The sequence below is a fragment of the Crocodylus siamensis genome, chromosome 1 (assembly GCF_052110815.1).
Source record: "Crocodylus siamensis isolate JL-2025a chromosome 1, ASM5211081v1, whole genome shotgun sequence".
Classification (NCBI taxonomy): domain Eukaryota; kingdom Metazoa; phylum Chordata; order Crocodylia; family Crocodylidae; genus Crocodylus; species Crocodylus siamensis.
In genome coordinates, this window is record NC_143395.1 from 143,149,094 (window position 1) to 143,166,776 (window position 17,683).

Genomic DNA, 17,683 nt, shown 5'->3' on the forward strand with positions numbered 1-17,683 from the left:
CCTGTAAACTGACCTGCTGGGCTGGGACGCATGCATGCATGCATGCACGCAGGCACTCAGTCCCCCACCCCAGCCTCGGGTTGACTTCAAGAGGCTTCAGGTTCTACTGCAAGAGGCTCCGAGATCTACTGGTGGATCGAGATCCACTGGTTGGTGACCACTGGTATACAAGTTCCGTAAGGCACTCCAAGCTAGAGTGTCTTCATTTACTACCTGACTTAATGAGGGTTACGTTTTCATGCAGTTGGCCATTTTAAAAGTGCTCTGCAGCCATGCACAGTGTTATGATACAGCTGTAGAGTACTTTTAGGGGCCAGATCACACACAAAAAGTCTCTTCTATCTGCACCCCAAGATATGGGGTGTACAAAAATAGCTTTAAATAATTTCATTCAGGTACTTGGGAAGTTTTCAAGCAAATATTTATCTTCACACTTTCCTTTATGGTTTTAGTTTGTACTAGGCTTAGAAAGTTACCACTTATATTGTACTGAACTGTTGTTCACATTAGCTCATCTATTGATTTGCCTTTTGATTTGCAAAGCATTCTAGAAAAAAATGTTAACGGCTGAAAGGCCCTCTTAAATGTGAAGTGATAGTAGTGATAGTTATTCTTTAGTTGGCACTCCCTGGTAATTGTTTTGAACAGCTTTGATATATACACATTGAGATGAGTCAGGCAGAAAAGTTCAGAGTTCTGCTTCTTGTTAATATTTCTGCATCAGTAGACTGCCTGAGGAGCAGTGGGAAAAGAAGGTAGCAATAGCATTTGACAAAGGGCTACCTTTTCATTTGTAATGAGTACTGTGACACTTGTAAAGAAACTGAAAATACTGGTTCTTGTGAAGGTGATGGGCTAATAGCAAAGGCTGTTTCCACACACAAGGAAGGTAGGCTTTGTATAATTGTCTTTTCATGGTTCTGTCAGTTCATTACACTGACCGATTACTGACCTAATAATATCAGTTATTGCAGAATTGAATCTCTCTCTGGAAAAGACTGTTAGATTTGTGCCAGTTTCTACACTGTGATTTGGGGAAATGTTCTCTCAAAATTAGCACAATGCTGCCAGATTCATTTATTCTTTCTTAATGGTATTGGATAGGTAGGTTCACAAGGTTGTGCAATATGTCTTAGAAGTCCAGAACTATTTTTAATCAGTTAATTATTCATGCTTTTTGTGCAGACTAATTACCAATCTAACCATTATCCTCAAGATTCTAAAAAACTCATCAGCATAACTAATTTAGTCTTACTTTTTCTCTAACTGAGAGAATATTGTAAAAACTTCCTCTGTAATTTTACAGTGGCATTTCACTCTCTAATTAAGGACAATATTAAGAATGAGTGTGGTGACTATGGGTCTTAAAAAAGGAAACTGGTGGAAGAGAATTATTTCCAGCTTGTTATAAAGTATAAGGGTCTTTACTTGTTAACATATCAAAGGGATAAAAGTGCAGGAATGAAAGATTAGAAGCAACCAAAGTTTACTTAGAAATTTCAAATACAAAAAGGTCATCTACACACAAACCAAATAGAATAGCATGCTAACCAACCCCAGTTCTAACCCAGATACCTGAACCACATTCCAAAATGGTATCGGAAAAAAAAGAATTGCTTGGTCTCCACTTTTTATTTCTTTCATGCATCTCAAAGTGACTGAGGTTTTTCTTCCTAAGGCACAGTCTCTGTACATTATTCATCCATTATTCAAGGCAGACAGGGTAAAGCAACATGTGACTGAAGAAAAATATAATCCTATTTGCTTTTCTCCTTCTTTAAAATCTTCATCCAGTATTAGGTCCTCAAGGATCTGGAAACCTTCCAAGGGCCACATGGGAGATGAAGGTTGTATAAAGAATCAAATTGATGGAAACAAAGCAAAATAGCATTTCATAATTTTGTAAATGAAAATGCTTTAGAATGTGTTCACATAGAATAAATAATTTTTGTTATCTGTTTCCTGATTTGTTTATATTTTTATCATAAAAAAAAAGGTCAACATTAAAAAACATTAAATTTGGGACACCAATTTTGTTTTAGATGTTAGGTAATTTGAAGAATAGAATAAGGGATGTTAGAAAGGTGTATTCATTCAGAAGAACCCAGTTCAATATGATGCTTCTGCTCTCAGTTGTGAGCCAGACTTGCAGGCCCACGCAGAAGGTGGCAGTGGAAGGAGTTGCTTGCTTCTTTGCTCAGGCAGTCTGCCTTTCCACACCCTTCACGAACTGGACAACAGCTTGTTACTTCCACTTGCAGAATTTGCCAGGAAGTAAGTAGGTACTTGATGCTGTTCCTATTCTCATAGTAAATTCCATCCAGTACAGCTGAGCAGGTGCAGGACAGAGTTAGAAGTGGATTTGCATAATTTACATCTTCCCACTTCTTACCCAAGTTAGAACGATGTCAGGAGAACCTAGATCTTGGAACCTCAATTTAGTTTGTCCCCTGATCCTGCCCAAATATGTGCTCTTTGGAGGGCCAGTATGGGGGGCTCCTGCGTTGAGCCACCCAAGTCACTGTGCCCGACCACCTTCCAGGCTCTGAGAGCCTCCCTAGGGGTGCCTCACATCCGGCTGACCCCCCTCCTGGAGCACACTTGCTCGCCTGGGGGTAACGTAAGCTGCCACCACCCTGAGAAGGGACTCTCTTGGCCCTGTGTCCTCGGGGAAACACAGGCCTAATAGTCCTACGGGTACTTGACCCAGTACAGGCACTTGGGGCACTTCCCCAAGTCGGGGGCCAAAAAGGAAAGTCTCTCTTAGTCTACAGACCTAAGGGGCCCCTTAGGCATAATTTAGACCCACCCCTCAATAAGTCTCCTACACCAGTCACAAAGGAGAACTTTACTGATTACAGGGGTAGGGTGAAAATAGGGTACAAGATTGAGCAATATCATAAAAATCCCATAGAGCAAAACAGTCTGGCTGAGGTAGCCTTTTGATCACGCATCTTCCAGAGGCTGTTGGAGATTCCCTCTGGAGGCAGGCCATTCCCAGCTCATGAGGTATGGGGGAGAGAGCCAGTTGCAGATGGTAAAGCTCCTCCCTAAGTCTGAGTCCCCCGCATGGCTGCTGCCCCCTCCTCCTGGGCAGTCTTAACTTATATAGCCCCTTTGACCTCATTCACCTCGTCCAATGGAGGCCAGCACCTGTTGGCTCTTGGTCAACCAATTTGAAATACATCACTAGTTACTGGGCAGACTCTAGCTCACCAGGTAGAAGCCCCTTACCCAGGTAGCTGATACCAGTCACATAGGCAGAGGGAGCAAGTTTCCCCCTTCCCTCAGGAATGTGTCCATCTCAAAGAGGTGAGGTAAAGCTGGGTCTCCTCTGCTGGGCCCATCCTATTCACATTGTCAGAGCACAGAGATTTTGGGGAGAAACAAAGGTGGCTTCCTGCCACATGGTCTATTCTAATTGGGCCTAATTATAAGGTTACAAATGACCCAAAGAGTTTGGTATTGAAATAGATTATCATTATTGTGTATGTCTTCTAATATGCCCTTGATTAGATATCTGAATCATCAGAGCTTCATCTCCCCCTGCAAAAATAAACCATGTTCCTTTTGTACCACTTTCTCTTTTTTAGGAATTAGATTTCAAGAAAAAAACAATCACAATATTTACATTACTGGGAAAAGCTACGGATTCTATGAATTCTGCCTTCCTTCTGCAAGAGAGCTTAAAAGAAAGGCATCTTTCTTCTGTGACTTACAGGAATAGTCAGATATTAGTCGGACACCACCAGGGATGACTATACTGCAATCACTCGGAGATATAGAGAGGCAGTCAGGAAGGCCAAGGCAGAGATGGAATTAGGACTAGCTTCCCAGATTAAGAACAATAAGAAGTCCTTCTTTAAATACATAGGGGGTAAAAAGAAGGTTCCGGTTAATGTGGGGCCCCTGCAGGACTCGTTGGGAAATTTGTTCGTCACACCAGACGACAAAGCTAACATGTTTAATGATTTCTTTGCTTCCGTCTTCCTAAGTAGGGACCAGAACAGCCACCTCCCTGCAGGGCCCCCCTCGGGCCCCAGGGGAGGCACACCTGGGCCAAGGGTTAGTGAGGAACTAGTTAGGGAGCTTCTGGTGGGACTGGACGTATTCAAGTCAGCCGGTCCAGACAATCTCCACGCTAGAGTGCTAAAGGAATTGGCTGAGGTCATTGCTGGACCCCTGGCACAGCTTCATGAGCACTTGTGGTGCTCTGGTGTGGTGCCAGAGGACTGGAAGAGGGCCAACGTGGTTCCCATCTTCAAAAAGGGGAAGAAGGAGGACCCAGGAAACTATAGGCCAGTTAGTCTTACCTCGATCCTAGGCAAGCTGTTTGAGAAAATTATTCCGGCATACATCCACGAGGGGCCAGCAGGGGACTGCATGCTTAGGGGCAACCAACACGGGTTCATCAGTGGCAGGTCCTGTCAGACCAACTTGGTGGCCTTTTATGATCAGATCACTAAATCATTAGATGCAGGGGTAGCAGTGGACATAGTCTTCCTGGACTTCCGGAAGGCTTTCAACACTCTCTCTCAACCTGTTCTCATTAAGAAACTGGGGGACTGTGGTGTTGACACCCACACAGTCAAATGGGTCGCCAACTGCCTGGAGGGCCGCACCCAGAGAGTGGTGGTGGATGGATCCTTCTCAACCTGGAAGGATGTGGGCAGTGGGGTTCCGCAAGGCTCAGTCCTCGGGCCCGCACTGTTCAACATCTTCATCAGTGACTTGGACAAGGGGGTAAAAAGCACCCTGTTCAAATTTGCTGATGACACTAAGATGTGGGGGGATGCGGGCACACTAGAAGGAAGCAACAGGCTACAATCGGACCTAGACAGGTTACAAGGGTGGGCGGATGAGAATAGGATGGGATTCAACACAGACAAGTGCAAAGTGATGCACCTGGGGAAGAACAACCAGCACCATACCTGCAGGTTGGGGAACTCCCCTCTTGTCAGCACAGAGGCGGAAAAGAATCTTGGAGTTATCATTGACTCCAAGCTGAACATGGGCCGGCAGTGTGGGGAGGCAGTTAGGAAGGCTAACCGTACCTTGTCATGCATCCACAGATGCATCTCGACCAGGTCCAAAGAGGTGATCCTCCCCCTCTATGCAGCACTGGTCAGTTGGAGTACTGCGTCCAGTTCTGGGCACCGCACTTCAAGAGGGATGTGGACGACATGGAGAGGAAGGCCACTCACGTGATCGGGGGCAGCAGCACAGGCCCTACAAGGAGAGGCTACGGGACCTGAACCTTTTCAGCCTCCAAAAGAGAAGGCTGAGGGGGGATCTAGTGGCCTACTACAAACTAGTCAGGGGGGATCAGCAGGCACTGGGGGAGTCCCTGTTCCCCCGAGCACTATCAGGAGTGACCAGGAATAATGGTCACAAGCTGGCAGAGGGTAGATTTAGGCTAGATATCAGGAGGCACTACTTCACGGTCAGGGCGGCTAGGGTCTGGAACCAACTTCCAAGAGAAGTGGTGAAGGCTCCTACCCTGAGGGTTTTTAAGAGGAGGTTAGATGAACACCTTGCTGGGGTCGTTTGACCCCAGTACTCTTTCGACTAGATGATCTACCCTTCCGACCCAGAAACTTTGAAACTATTAAATTATAGTATTGGATACGATGGCCTTCTGTACCATATTTACCCCTTTGTGATAATTTACTTTTTAACCAAGTTTTCACCATTATCCATGGTGATGGTTTCAGTGTATTATTTTATATTTTTCAGGGAGTGAAAATGAGTTCTATCCTTACAATACAGTGTCTTGAGAGCAAGGGTTCTTTATCCTTGTGTCCCCTTTCTCATGTTAGGAATGCAATTTAGGATGGTGATATCTCTGTCACCCTGCAGTTTGTGGACCAGAAACTGAGCGAGATAGTATTGTTCTATTCAAAATGTACACTTCTGAACATAATATTGACTCCATACAGCTTTTATTTTAACTTTCTAAGGAACAGATTTCAAATGAACTGCATCGTTTAATTTTGACTGGTCAAGAAAATGTGGCTTCTACTCTCTGCAGTATGGAAGCAGTCGGTACTCTACAGGAATATCTTCCTTAATCTTATTGTTTGTACTATCATAGCACTGATGGACCCTTACTTACAAGGTAAGGTTCCATTGTACTAAGCATTGTGCAGACACAGAACAACAGACAGCTCCTGTTCCAAAGAGATTTTGGTCTAAGACAAGAGGCAACTGATTGATACAGACAGGGAAACACTAAGAAGCAGTGAGACAATGTTGATCAGCCTGATAGGCAATAGCTATTGTATATGAACAACCTTACTGTTGTTAAGGCTTGTGTGGATATCACAGAAAAGAAGAGTTATTAGGAGAGATTTAATGGTGAATAATGATATAGCTTTGAGAAAGTTATGGGAAGCTCTTCATAGTTATTAGGAAAGGCATGGAGGAAAACACACAAGTACATATTTGAAAATCTAGCAGTTGGGGAGTAGATGCTGACATCATGGACTGATCAGAGGTGGGAATCAATCTCTTTCTACTGAATGAAAGTTAGAAGTGGGTCAGGCTGTGAAGGATTAAAAGTAAAGACAGCCAGTTTGTGCCTGATGCAACAGTGGATGGATGTATAGAAAAAGATGTTGTGTTAAAAGCAGTGGACTAGGAAAATAAATTTTAACAGCTACTTTCTGGATAGACATCAGTAGGACAAAATTGCATTTGTTAAGGCTAGAGAAAGGAATGTTGAGACATGACATACTGAGATAATGGATCACCGTTTTAGCTATGAGTTTATATTAGTCAAGTTAGTCTTAAGTCAGGCAGGTGGCAGGGTGACACCTTGGAACAGGGCTGGGCAATTATTTTGGGCAGAGGGCCGCTTACTGAGTTTCAGCAAGCCATCAAGGGCCACATGATGGGCAGCTCAGGGCACATTAATATTAATTTTCTAAATTTTTTAGGGGCCCCGCAGGCTGGATAGAATGGCCCGGCAGGCTGCATCTGGCCTCTGGGCTGCGTTTTGCCCATCCCTGCCTTAGAGACTAACTGGTTCATAGACACATGAGTTAATGAATCAATAATGTGTGCAATGCAAAAGAAGAGGGGAGAAAGTGAAATAGATTATAGAAAACAACAGAGTAATTTAATATATGTGAATTTTTCTTCTGTTGAACCTTTGCAGAGTAACTAGGGACTGTGGCACCCATCTACCTGCAGCCATGGGATCTTTCCATAGTCACTAGTGTTCAGTATTATAAGACAAACATAATAATGAACTAGCAGAATAAACTAGTAAGAACACATTTAGCAATATAAGTGAAAACGGAAGATTAAAGGTGGAGGGGAGATGTCACCATAAATCAAAATATTTTCCACTCTTAGTAAGATCTAGTAAAGCAATTTTGGTAGGGTTTTATCTCATTTTACTTCCTGACAATGTAGCTGAGTGATATTTGAATGAGAAGCCATTCTCTATTGTTTTTCCTAACCCTTTAAATTCAGAACAAACCTGGAAGCTTGTTATATAAAGGCTGCACATTTTTTTCTCTCTGGTGTAATTTCTGTGTTATATAAATATCATCACCATAATCCTAATCAGGCAGTAAATGTCACATGCTGACCATGTTCTGAGTCACCGGGGGATAGCTCAGTTAAAACTTCAGGCTTAAGTCTCTGCAATGATGTTTGCTCTGGATGGAATAAATGAATCTTAATCACTGTTGACTCAGGAACAATTACTGACAGAATCATCATACCTCTAGTAATATGTGGTCCAGTCTCATTTTTTAACCTTTGCAACATTGCCTCCAAAAATTTTGTTGTACTGATGTCCAACCTGTTCACAGTTCATACAAAATAAAAAAGTCAGGTGGAATTCTCTTAAAAATAGAGTTTACAGTTAGTTTCTGTTCATTTAAACTTCTCTTTTTTTTAATACAGAGTAGTAACAGCCATGTTTCTCTCAGTTACAGGATGCAGTTTCTTATTACATGAGTCATTCCAAGAAAAGGAGCAAAGGGAATGGTGTAGCAGGGCACGCTATTTGTTGAGAATAAGAGTATGTAGGAATAGACGCCTTTGGGCACCTATCCATGAGAAATGAGGCTGCTCCAATGTTCTGTAATTACAGTGCATCAGAGCAGGCTTGATTAATCAAGTCTGCTGGAGGATGGTAATTACTGTACTCCAGCAGACTGTAGTATTGTGTGCATCAGCATCCCCATACTTAAAAATGGCAGTGGGGGCACTTTAACTAAAACTTGTCAAATGAGCTTTAGTTAAAAGCAACCCTGCTGCCAATTTCAAGCACGGGGATGCTGATACAGGAGACACTAAAGGCACTTTAGTTAGAGCTCATAGAGCCACTCTGACTTAAGCGTCCTCCACCCCCCTGGAACATGTGTATAATGCCTATAGAATACAGACACAAAGAAATAATAGAAACACATGGAAATAATATAATAAGAGTAGTAGACACATAGAAAACCAGTGTTGTGATGATATGTGATTTGCTTTGCTGTCTTAGCCAGGGATCAGCAACCTATGGCACACAGGCCAGATCCAAGCTATGGAACCATTGGGTGAAGCCCATGGGTTTGGGGTTCCAGTGGCATTTAGTAGCAGGGGCTTCAGCTGTAGTCACTCTCCCCATGCTACCACAGGGACAAGCAGTAGTAGCAGCAATGGGGTCAAAGTGCCTGCCCGCATGTCTTTGACTACAATCACTCTGGCCCATAGCAAGAAAAGGTTGCCTAACGCTGGTGTAGACCATTTTTAAAGATCAACGTTGTTTAGAAGAAAAGGAATAGAGCTGCGATAGGTTACAAGCTACTTTGAGCAGAGGTGGTTGGCCTGTTTGGCTGTATAAATAATACTGTATTTTCTTGCATGCCACACACCAAATAAGACCTTTGTTTTTGGCATAATTAAAGAAAAAAAAACCTTTTCCAGAGGTGCTGCTGGAAAGAGCAGGGGCAGTCTAATCTTCACTCAGCTTCCTGACTAACCCTAGATGCTCCTGAAGGGTGGTCTACATGAGTAGATCTACAATTTAGAAAGAACTAAAAGAGTTTCCAAGGAGGTGAAATAGGAGAAGGGAGACAAAGAATAACTAGCAGATAGCAAAATCACCCAAAGAAAGGTTAGCTTGATTAGTGGAACTTCAGGACCATTAAAAAGGAGACATGATTGTTAATTCCCACAGAATGAAGAACAGTGAACCATTAACCATTAACATTAATTAATTAACTCCCTCAGCTTCCTGCATAGAAATACCACTGCTGCTTCCAGGGGGAGCAGAACTCAAAGTGGGATGTGTCTATTTAGGGCAGGGAAATCTCTGTTTAAGAAATACACCCCAAATTCTCTGCTTAAAAATGCACCCCAAATTTGGGAAGCTATTTTTGGGGGGAAAAGTCATGCATAGTATGTGGATAAATGTGGCAATTTAATATAATTCCTGCAGGAGCTCAAATAATTTGATGGCAAAATGTTCTTTAAGTGGTTAATGTTTAAACAAAGCAAGCAAATGTCTAAAAACTAAAGGAAAAATACACAGCCTATAAACAAGATGCCATGGTGATGCAGATACACATCTTGTCTGTTCAACAAATTCCATGATCCCTTTTACCAGAAAGAAAAAAGTATATTTATAGAAGCAAAAAAAATGTAGCTTCAAGTCTTGGGATATTTTTACAGAATTGATGGAGAAAAAGGGTCTGTTTGAGTAAGAAATCTGGAGGAACTTCAGGAGGAGAGAGGAGAGAAAAAAGTGTGGAAAATATCATGTACAGATACTCTCCATCTAGCCAATTGAAAAAAGGTGTTAGGGTGAAGGCTGGTGAAGGAAGGTCAGCAACAAGGTATTATTATAACAAGGGAATAAGTTCTTCAGAGAATTATCGAGTCATTTTTATTGCCAATAAAATGCTAACCAGAATATTTGAGGGAAATAGTTTTTAGCAAAATACTGATGGACATAAATTTCTGAATGAACTTTTCTTTTTTTGGGTGTCTGTTTTTAAAACATTTCACTTACTGTGTTAACAGGGTCATTACTGCTAAAACCACAGTAGCATCCAAGGTTGGCTAGGAGTTCTACATACACAGAAGACACAGTTCTTGCCCTGTGTCTTAAAAGGATAAAGAATGAAAAAAAGGAAAAAGAAGAAACACAACTGTCACATAACCACTCAGCAGGTATCCAAGCTCAGCTACCTGTTGAGCAGTGACTTGACAGTTTTGTTTCTTCCTTTTTTCCTTTATTTTTTTTCTGCAGATTACCACCTTGTAGTGGTGGAGAGGCTTGCATGTTCCAATGATCCTGAGAGCAATGCCATCGGGAGCTTTATATTCCTGGTAAGGTTACCCATGGCGGCAAGGTCGAGGGTGGGGTTTCCTGATTAAAAGTGATCCAAGAAAACCTCAATGGCAGACCAGGTGGAAGAAAAGTGGAACTCCCTTTTCAGCATCTGTGAAGCATGGATGAAGGCTGCAGCAGATCAAGGATCTCCGATTGTCTTGGATTCCATGTCATTGGACTTAGATCCCTATCTGTCAAGGACCGTGCATTTGTTGGCATGCAACAATGTCCTCATGCTAAAACAAGTCATGCATAGGCATCTTCCTTATAGGAACTATACATCTCCTCTGCACAACAGGAAAGTCCTACGGCAATTGGCAAATGGCGACGGGAACTGAACTATGAGATCTGGAAGTTCTTAGTCATGAACCAGCATGTAGGTGGTAGGTGTTTGCTTCAGTTGTCTTGTTTGAGGACAGAGGCAGTAAGAGCAGTTCAGCAGTTGCACACACAATTGAGTAGTCCTATTTAGGATCCACTCTGCTTACCCCACATGGGGAGGGGGCTAGAAAAGGTGCCCCAAACATAGTTTGTCTCAATCAGCTCCTGGCTGGATCACCTCTATGCAGTCACAAAGAAACAGAAATGATTTTCGGAACCTGGAATGTACGAACATTAATGTACTACGCAAATAGCGATTGCCCCAAGTGAAGGACAGCAGTCGTCTCTTGTGAACTTACGAATTTCAGCATTGACATTGCTACCCTATCTGAAACTTGACATGCTGGAGAAGGACATCTGAAAGAAGAAGGTGGAAGATACACCTTCTTCTGGAGAGGGAGAACTAAAGAAGATTCATGGGCACGTGGAGTTGGTTTTGCCATCAAAAATGAACTTGTGAACCGACTCTCAGAACTCCCAATTGGCATTGATGGACACCTCATGACTCTCCATCTAAAACTTGCTAAAAACCAAAAGCGACAATTGTGAGTGCATATGCCCCAACTCTTGATGCCAATGAGATCATGAAGGAGAACTTCTACTCACAGCTTGACACTATCCTCTCAAATTTCCCAAGGGAAGATAAAATCATCCTTCTTGGAGATTTTAGTGTCAGATTGGGAAGAGACTCAAAACTTTGGAATGGTACTATTGGAAAAGAAGGCATTGGGAATTCAAATGCTAGCAGGGCCCTTCTCCTCCTGATGAAATGCACAAAACATGGACTTGTCATCACAAATACCCTGTTCCATCAAAGGAACAAATTCAACATGTTCTGGAAACACCCAGGATTGAAACACTGGCATTTGATCAACTACATGATTGTTCAGGCTCACAATCACCAGGATCATTGATTTTATGATTCTATGAGTCAGAAGGGACCTAGACAGATCATCTAGTCTGACCCCCTGCCATGGGCAGGGAGGAGCCCTGGGGGTGGGAGGGGTCATAAGTCCCTAGCCAGGTGCCTATCCAGACTCCTCTTGAAGATCTCCAGGGAAGGTGAGAGCACCACCTCTTTGGGAAGCGTATTCCAGGCTCTAGCCACCCTTACAGTGAAGTAGTTCTTCCTAATATCTAACCTAAATCTATCCTCCCTCAGCTTGTGGCCATTGTTCTTGGTGACTCCAAGGGGGGCCCTGGTGAACAGACTTTCCCCAAGTCCCTGCTAGTGGCCCCTGATAAGGTTGTAGGCAGTCACAAGATTCCCCCCTCAGTCTCCTCTTCTCGAGACTGAAGAGATTCAGGTCCCTCAGCCTTTTCTCATAGGAGTGGCCACGGAGGCCCTCTACCATACAAGTGGCCCTCCTCTGGACCCTCTCTAGGTTCTCCACATCCTTCTTGAAGTGCGGCGCCCAGAACTGGACACAGTACTCCAGCTGCGGCCTGACCAGTGCTGCATAGCGGGACCTCCCTGGACCTGATAGTGATGCCCCTGTTGATGCATGACAGGGTGCGATTGGCTCTGCCTATTGCTTTGTCGCATTGGCAACTCATATTCATCCCAGAAATCAGGATGTCCTGATTTACGAGAGCCATGACTAGCACTGATGACTGTTGCACTGACCACTGCTTCATCTGTACCTGCATGTCCATTAGGATTGCTCCTAAATGAAGAATGCAAAGGAAGCAGATCAGGCACAGGATAAACATTGAGTACTTGAAGGACCCACTCAAGCAGAAAGAATTCCAGCAACTCCTGAATGAGACACTATCAACAGAACACCCAGAAGGAGTCAAGGAGCACTGGACGGGACTCAAGATAGCGATTCTCTCATCCTGTGAAAATATCATATGATACAAGACCAGAAAACATCAAGACTGGTTTGACAAAAATGACACTAAAGTTCAAGGTCTCATCAACAGGAAATGGGAAGCTTTGTGTGCCTGGTGGAATGACATCAACTCTGCCATCAAGGAAAATTCACACCAATAATTAAAATCAGAGATGCAGAGGAGAATTTGAGAACTGAAGCATGAGTGGTAGATTCAGAAATCAAAACAAATCCAACATTTTGCTGACATCTGTGACACTCATGGCTCCTTCAGTGCTACCAAAGCTGTGTACAGCCTTGGCACTCAAGGCCTTAATCCTCTAAAATCAAAGGATAGAACAACACTCCTGAAAGACAGTGAATCTATCAATGCTCGCTGAAAAGAACATTTCTAGGACCTTCTGAATCATGATTCAACTGTAAATGAAGATAAGATCAATAACTTTTTGCAAAAAGCATTTAGAGAAGACTTCAGTTTGCCACCTACTGTGGTACAGGTTGGGAGTGGAAAATGAAGAATAACAAAGCAGCTGGTGTTAATGGAATACCCAGAGAGGTTTTCAAAGGAGGAGGAGAACAATTTACGAGGCAGCTTATTGTCCTCATTCTTGAAATCTGGAACAAGGGTAGAAATCCCAGGCAACTTAAGGGATGTCATGTTTGTTACTATCTTCAGGAAGTGGGTCAGAGCTGACTGCAGTAACTACCGAGGCATCTCATTGTTGGCTACTGCTGGGATAGTCATTGCCTGTACCTTGCTAACCACCTTCTCCCAAACGCAGAAGAAATCCTTCCAGAATCTCAAAATAGCTTCAGACCATCTTAAGGAATGGTGGACATGATCTTTACAGCATTTCAAATCTAGGAGAAGTGTCATGAGCAAAATGAACCTGTCTGTTTGGCCTTCATTGACTTCCCTAAAGCCTTCAATTCTGTAAACCATGAAGCGCTATGGGAAACCTTGTTCAAAAATGGCCGCCCAAATAAGTTCATCAGTGTTCTGAGCCTTCTCCACAACAACATGTCAGCCAGGGTTCTCAGTAACAAGAGTCAAACAGAGCCATTTGGGGTGAAAACTGGAGTGAATCAAGGTTGCATCATCGCTCCAACTTTGTTTCCCATCTTCATCTCCACCATAATACACCTTGTTGACAGAAAGCTCTCACCTGCAATTGAAATTGTGTATAGGATGGACTGAAGAATCTTCAACCTCAAACAGACTCAAATCCAAAATGAAGACCATGACAACATCTATAATGGAGCTCCAGTATGCAGATGACAATGCTGTCTTGGCTCAATTTGAATAGGACCTCCAAACCATTTGTAATGTATTCTCAGAAGTCTACGAGAGTCTTGGCCTAACTCTAAACATCAAGAACATGCAAGTCCTTTACCAACCTACTTCAAATGGAGAAACAAACCCCACCTCCGCTCAAATCAATGGAGAATTGCTGGAGAATGTGGATCATTTCTCCTCTCCTGGAAGCCATCTTTCAGCAAAGGCAGACATTGAACCAGAAATACAACACCTCTTGGAATGTGCAAGTGCAGCCTTTGGACGTCTGAGTGAGAGAGTCTTCTTAAATCATGACATCCTTGCTGAAATGAAATTCTTGGTTTATCAAGCCATTGTCATTCCAACTCTGCTGTATGGCTCAGAAACTTGGACCATATACAGAAGTGGTGCCACATACAAAGTACCACCAATGGTGCCTTCGCAAGATCCTTTGGATTAGCTGGGAGGATAGATGCACAAACATCAGCATCTTGGCCGAAGCAAATTCCAACAGCACTGAGGCCAGGATCATCCAAAACTAACGTTGTTGGACAGGTTATGTTGTTTGCATGCCTGACTCCTGCCTTCCAAAGAGAGTCTTTTTCTCATAGCTGAAAGAAGGTCAGCAAAGTAGCGGAAGGCAAAAAAAGCATTTCAAAGACACCCTGAAGGCAAACATTAAGAGGTGTAACATTGATATCAACACTGGGGAGACCCTTGTTTAGGACTTACCAAAATAGAAGATGACTTTTTGGGAAGGATGTCAACACTTTGAAACAGGTTATTAACAGGCAGAAGAGGAAAAGAGGAACAGGCAAAAAGAACATCAGAACATCCGACACAGTGCCCATCTCTCCTGGAAACATCTGTCTTCACTGCAACAAGACATGTGGATCTAGAATTGGGCTATGGAGCCACCTATGGACTCACTATTAAGATCCTTAGAAGACTCTCTTACTTGTTCTCTTACTTATACCCATCATCATCAGCTGAGCTCGAGAGCACCCTAAGCAGGTCCTCTCTCCCAACTCTCCTGCCATGCCTTAATGTTATCAAAATCTTTAAGGAAGGGTTCAGTGGTGTAACAATGTATCCCCCACTAGGGGTATTCACAGTCTAAATGCAGCTGAACTTGGGGCTCTGCCTCCCCTACATCCTGTCCACATGCTAACTGATGGTGGCGATGCTTTATGATCTCTTGCAGTACCTTCAGCCTTTCAGATTCACTCCGCTGCCATTATCTTATGTCCAGTCATCTGATGCATCAGTGGGTAGCTGCCAGACTCAGTAAAGTTTACACAGTGCCCTTATGGCCACTCGTCTTGCCCTCGCTCCCTGGGTGCTATGCTCGGAGCTCCTGGCTAAAGGGACCCCCAGGACACTGGCCCAGTATGCCCCTCAAAATTATAATTAAAGCAAATAAAGGAGAAAGCCTCCATTAGGGAAGGACTAGCTATAAATTGCTTAGATGACCCCTTTTGACTTTTCTATTCTATATCTTTCTCCTCTTGAGTGGGTTGAGCCCCTGAGTGGGGCTGAGCCGGAATCCCCACACCAGTGTGCTGAGGCTTTCCTGCTCTTCTTCAATGGGCCCTTGCCACTTGAGTGTCCTACTGCCTCAGCATCTTGAGACACCTTCTGCCCCAGCCTCTTGCCCAGTGGCAACTGCCTGCCCCCTCTCTTCAGCATTGCTAGTGCCTTCTAAATTTTCCCTGGTGGTGCCGGTGGCTGACATCATCAGCCATGCACTGCCTAGTTTGATTGACAGCGTACTCAAAAACTGGCACAGCAGTGCCATGCATTGCCATGGTCCCAGCTCTCCCTGCCTTCCAGGTAAGTATTCCCCCTCTCCCTGGGCTTTCTGCCCGGCCCCCTCAGGGTTGGGCAAGGTTCCCAGAATTCCTGCCCATTGTGCACAGTCTCCACCATCACAAAAACTAAACAAATAGATGAACAGGAGGGGAAAGGAATACAGCCTACATGTACAGGTTAGATTCTGACTGCTCTTCACTTGAATGTGCACTTTTGAAGAAAGGTGGTAAGGAACTTGCTATGCTTTTGTGCAGCCTAAAACTGGCCAGACAGAACTATAAACCTTGTGCTCAAAGGAATTTAGAGATTGTTGCATCATTACTCCTTCTTATGGCACCAGATGCTCAGTGAGGTAATGGCTCTGGGGTGGGGGGGCAGCTGGAGAGATACTGGAAAAGCTACTCATGTATTAATTTGTACTGATAGGAAGAAAGGGATGGCCTCATAGAGGGTTTATAGATGGCACCCATAAAGAGGTGTGTAGCATTTTTTGTACTTAGGGAGCCCCAGGAGGCACGCTGTAATTCTCAGATAGATTTTTCTTTGCTGCTTCCCTGGCTTCAGTAGAGCTTCATAATGTGCCCAAAGGGCACAAATTAGTCCACAGTAATTGGGGATCATTTGTTTTCCTTGTTAAATGTGCTCAATTATTTCTCTTCTGTGAAAGAACCCTCCCATCCTCTTTCTTTTACTAGTTCCCACCTTCATTTTTGTATCTTTATGCCATTTTCATTTTCAAGAATACACATTCCTGATTTCAGTATGATACAGCCCCATGAGGTTTGTTTGCTAAATATTTTCCTACTCATGTTTCAGATGGAGCATCCTACAATAATAGCATAAATTGCAAGCATGCTCTGATATTGTTTTATCTATAGTAAAATAGGTCAACTGCAGCATATACAGGATAATGGTTTTGCTGTAGAACAATTACTATATCATGTCTTTATTGTATTTTGTCTGTCTGTCTCTCTCCCCCTTTCCTCCCTCCCATCCCTTCAACTCTATTTGTCTGTCTATACACATACACTTTTTTTTCCAGGCTAAATTCCATTGACGTGAAGTATCAGATGTGGAAATTGGGAGTTGTTTTCACTGACAATGTGAGTTACTTTCAGTATTTGTACTATAAAGTAGCAAGCAGTCTTCTAATCATGAGGAGTTTGTAAAAAAATAATGAGAGTTTATGACTTTTTATACTATTGGTAACCTGCAATTTATTACTCTAAGTCTAACTACCCTATTTTAATTTGTATCTGTAAATTCTTTTAAATTACATAGAAACTATTATAGAAACTCTCTTTACTTCAGTAAATTCCAATTAGTTCTTTTGGGGTCATTCTCTGGGTTGCTTTCTTGTGGTCTTCAGCTGTGCACAGAAAATTTCAACAATCAGTTTTGGGAAAACAAGAAAAGAATATATGTACTGCAGTATATTGGTGTTTATATTAACTTGAGTCACACGTAAAATAACAATCCTATATCTGAAGCTTAGAACAATTGCAAATGAGCATAGCTGATGTAAAACTAATTTTATTGCACATGAGCATAGATGATTGTATTTTTTATACCAATGTAACTGGAAGTAGGATTTGGCACAGAATGGAGTTTATTTACTGTTCATCTGTGTTTATAAAAAAAATAGCTTTTTAAATATATCTGACCTTAATATTTCACCAAGTCATAAGCTAAGCTGGACTTTAAGGATTTGGGCCCAGTTTCATCCCTGCAAAATGGTGTGTGGGAAGCCCAGGTTAAACAGATGCTGAAGGCCATTAGAAATCAAGGTCTAAAGAGGTAGAAAAGAGGAAGGTTACTCTTCACAACTGGAAGGAGATAAGTATTATAAAAACAGCAGGTGATGGTTTGTATGTTATGAGATGGACTGTACATTAGGGCAGTTGTAAGACCTTCCCCTGGGATGAACAGGCCCTGGTACACATCCATGAACTTCTATATATCTCATCTTTTTTCCTTACCTCTTTTATCATTATGAAGATAGATATTTCTCCCCCTACATTCTATTTGTTTCTCTTGCTT

The 17,683-nt window shown here is 42.8% G+C and overlaps 1 protein-coding gene across 1 annotated transcript in view; it reads left to right on the forward strand.

Moving 5' to 3' along the window:
- RYR2 (ryanodine receptor 2) overlaps window positions 1-17,683 on the forward strand; it is an 830,495-nt gene that overhangs the window by 784,861 nt on the left and 27,951 nt on the right. Inside the window, exon 96 of the mRNA XM_090044772.1 lies at window positions 16,686-16,746. Within this exon, the coding sequence (XP_089900898.1) occupies window positions 16,686-16,746 (61 nt within the window). The remainder of the gene's footprint in view (window positions 1-16,685; window positions 16,747-17,683) is intronic.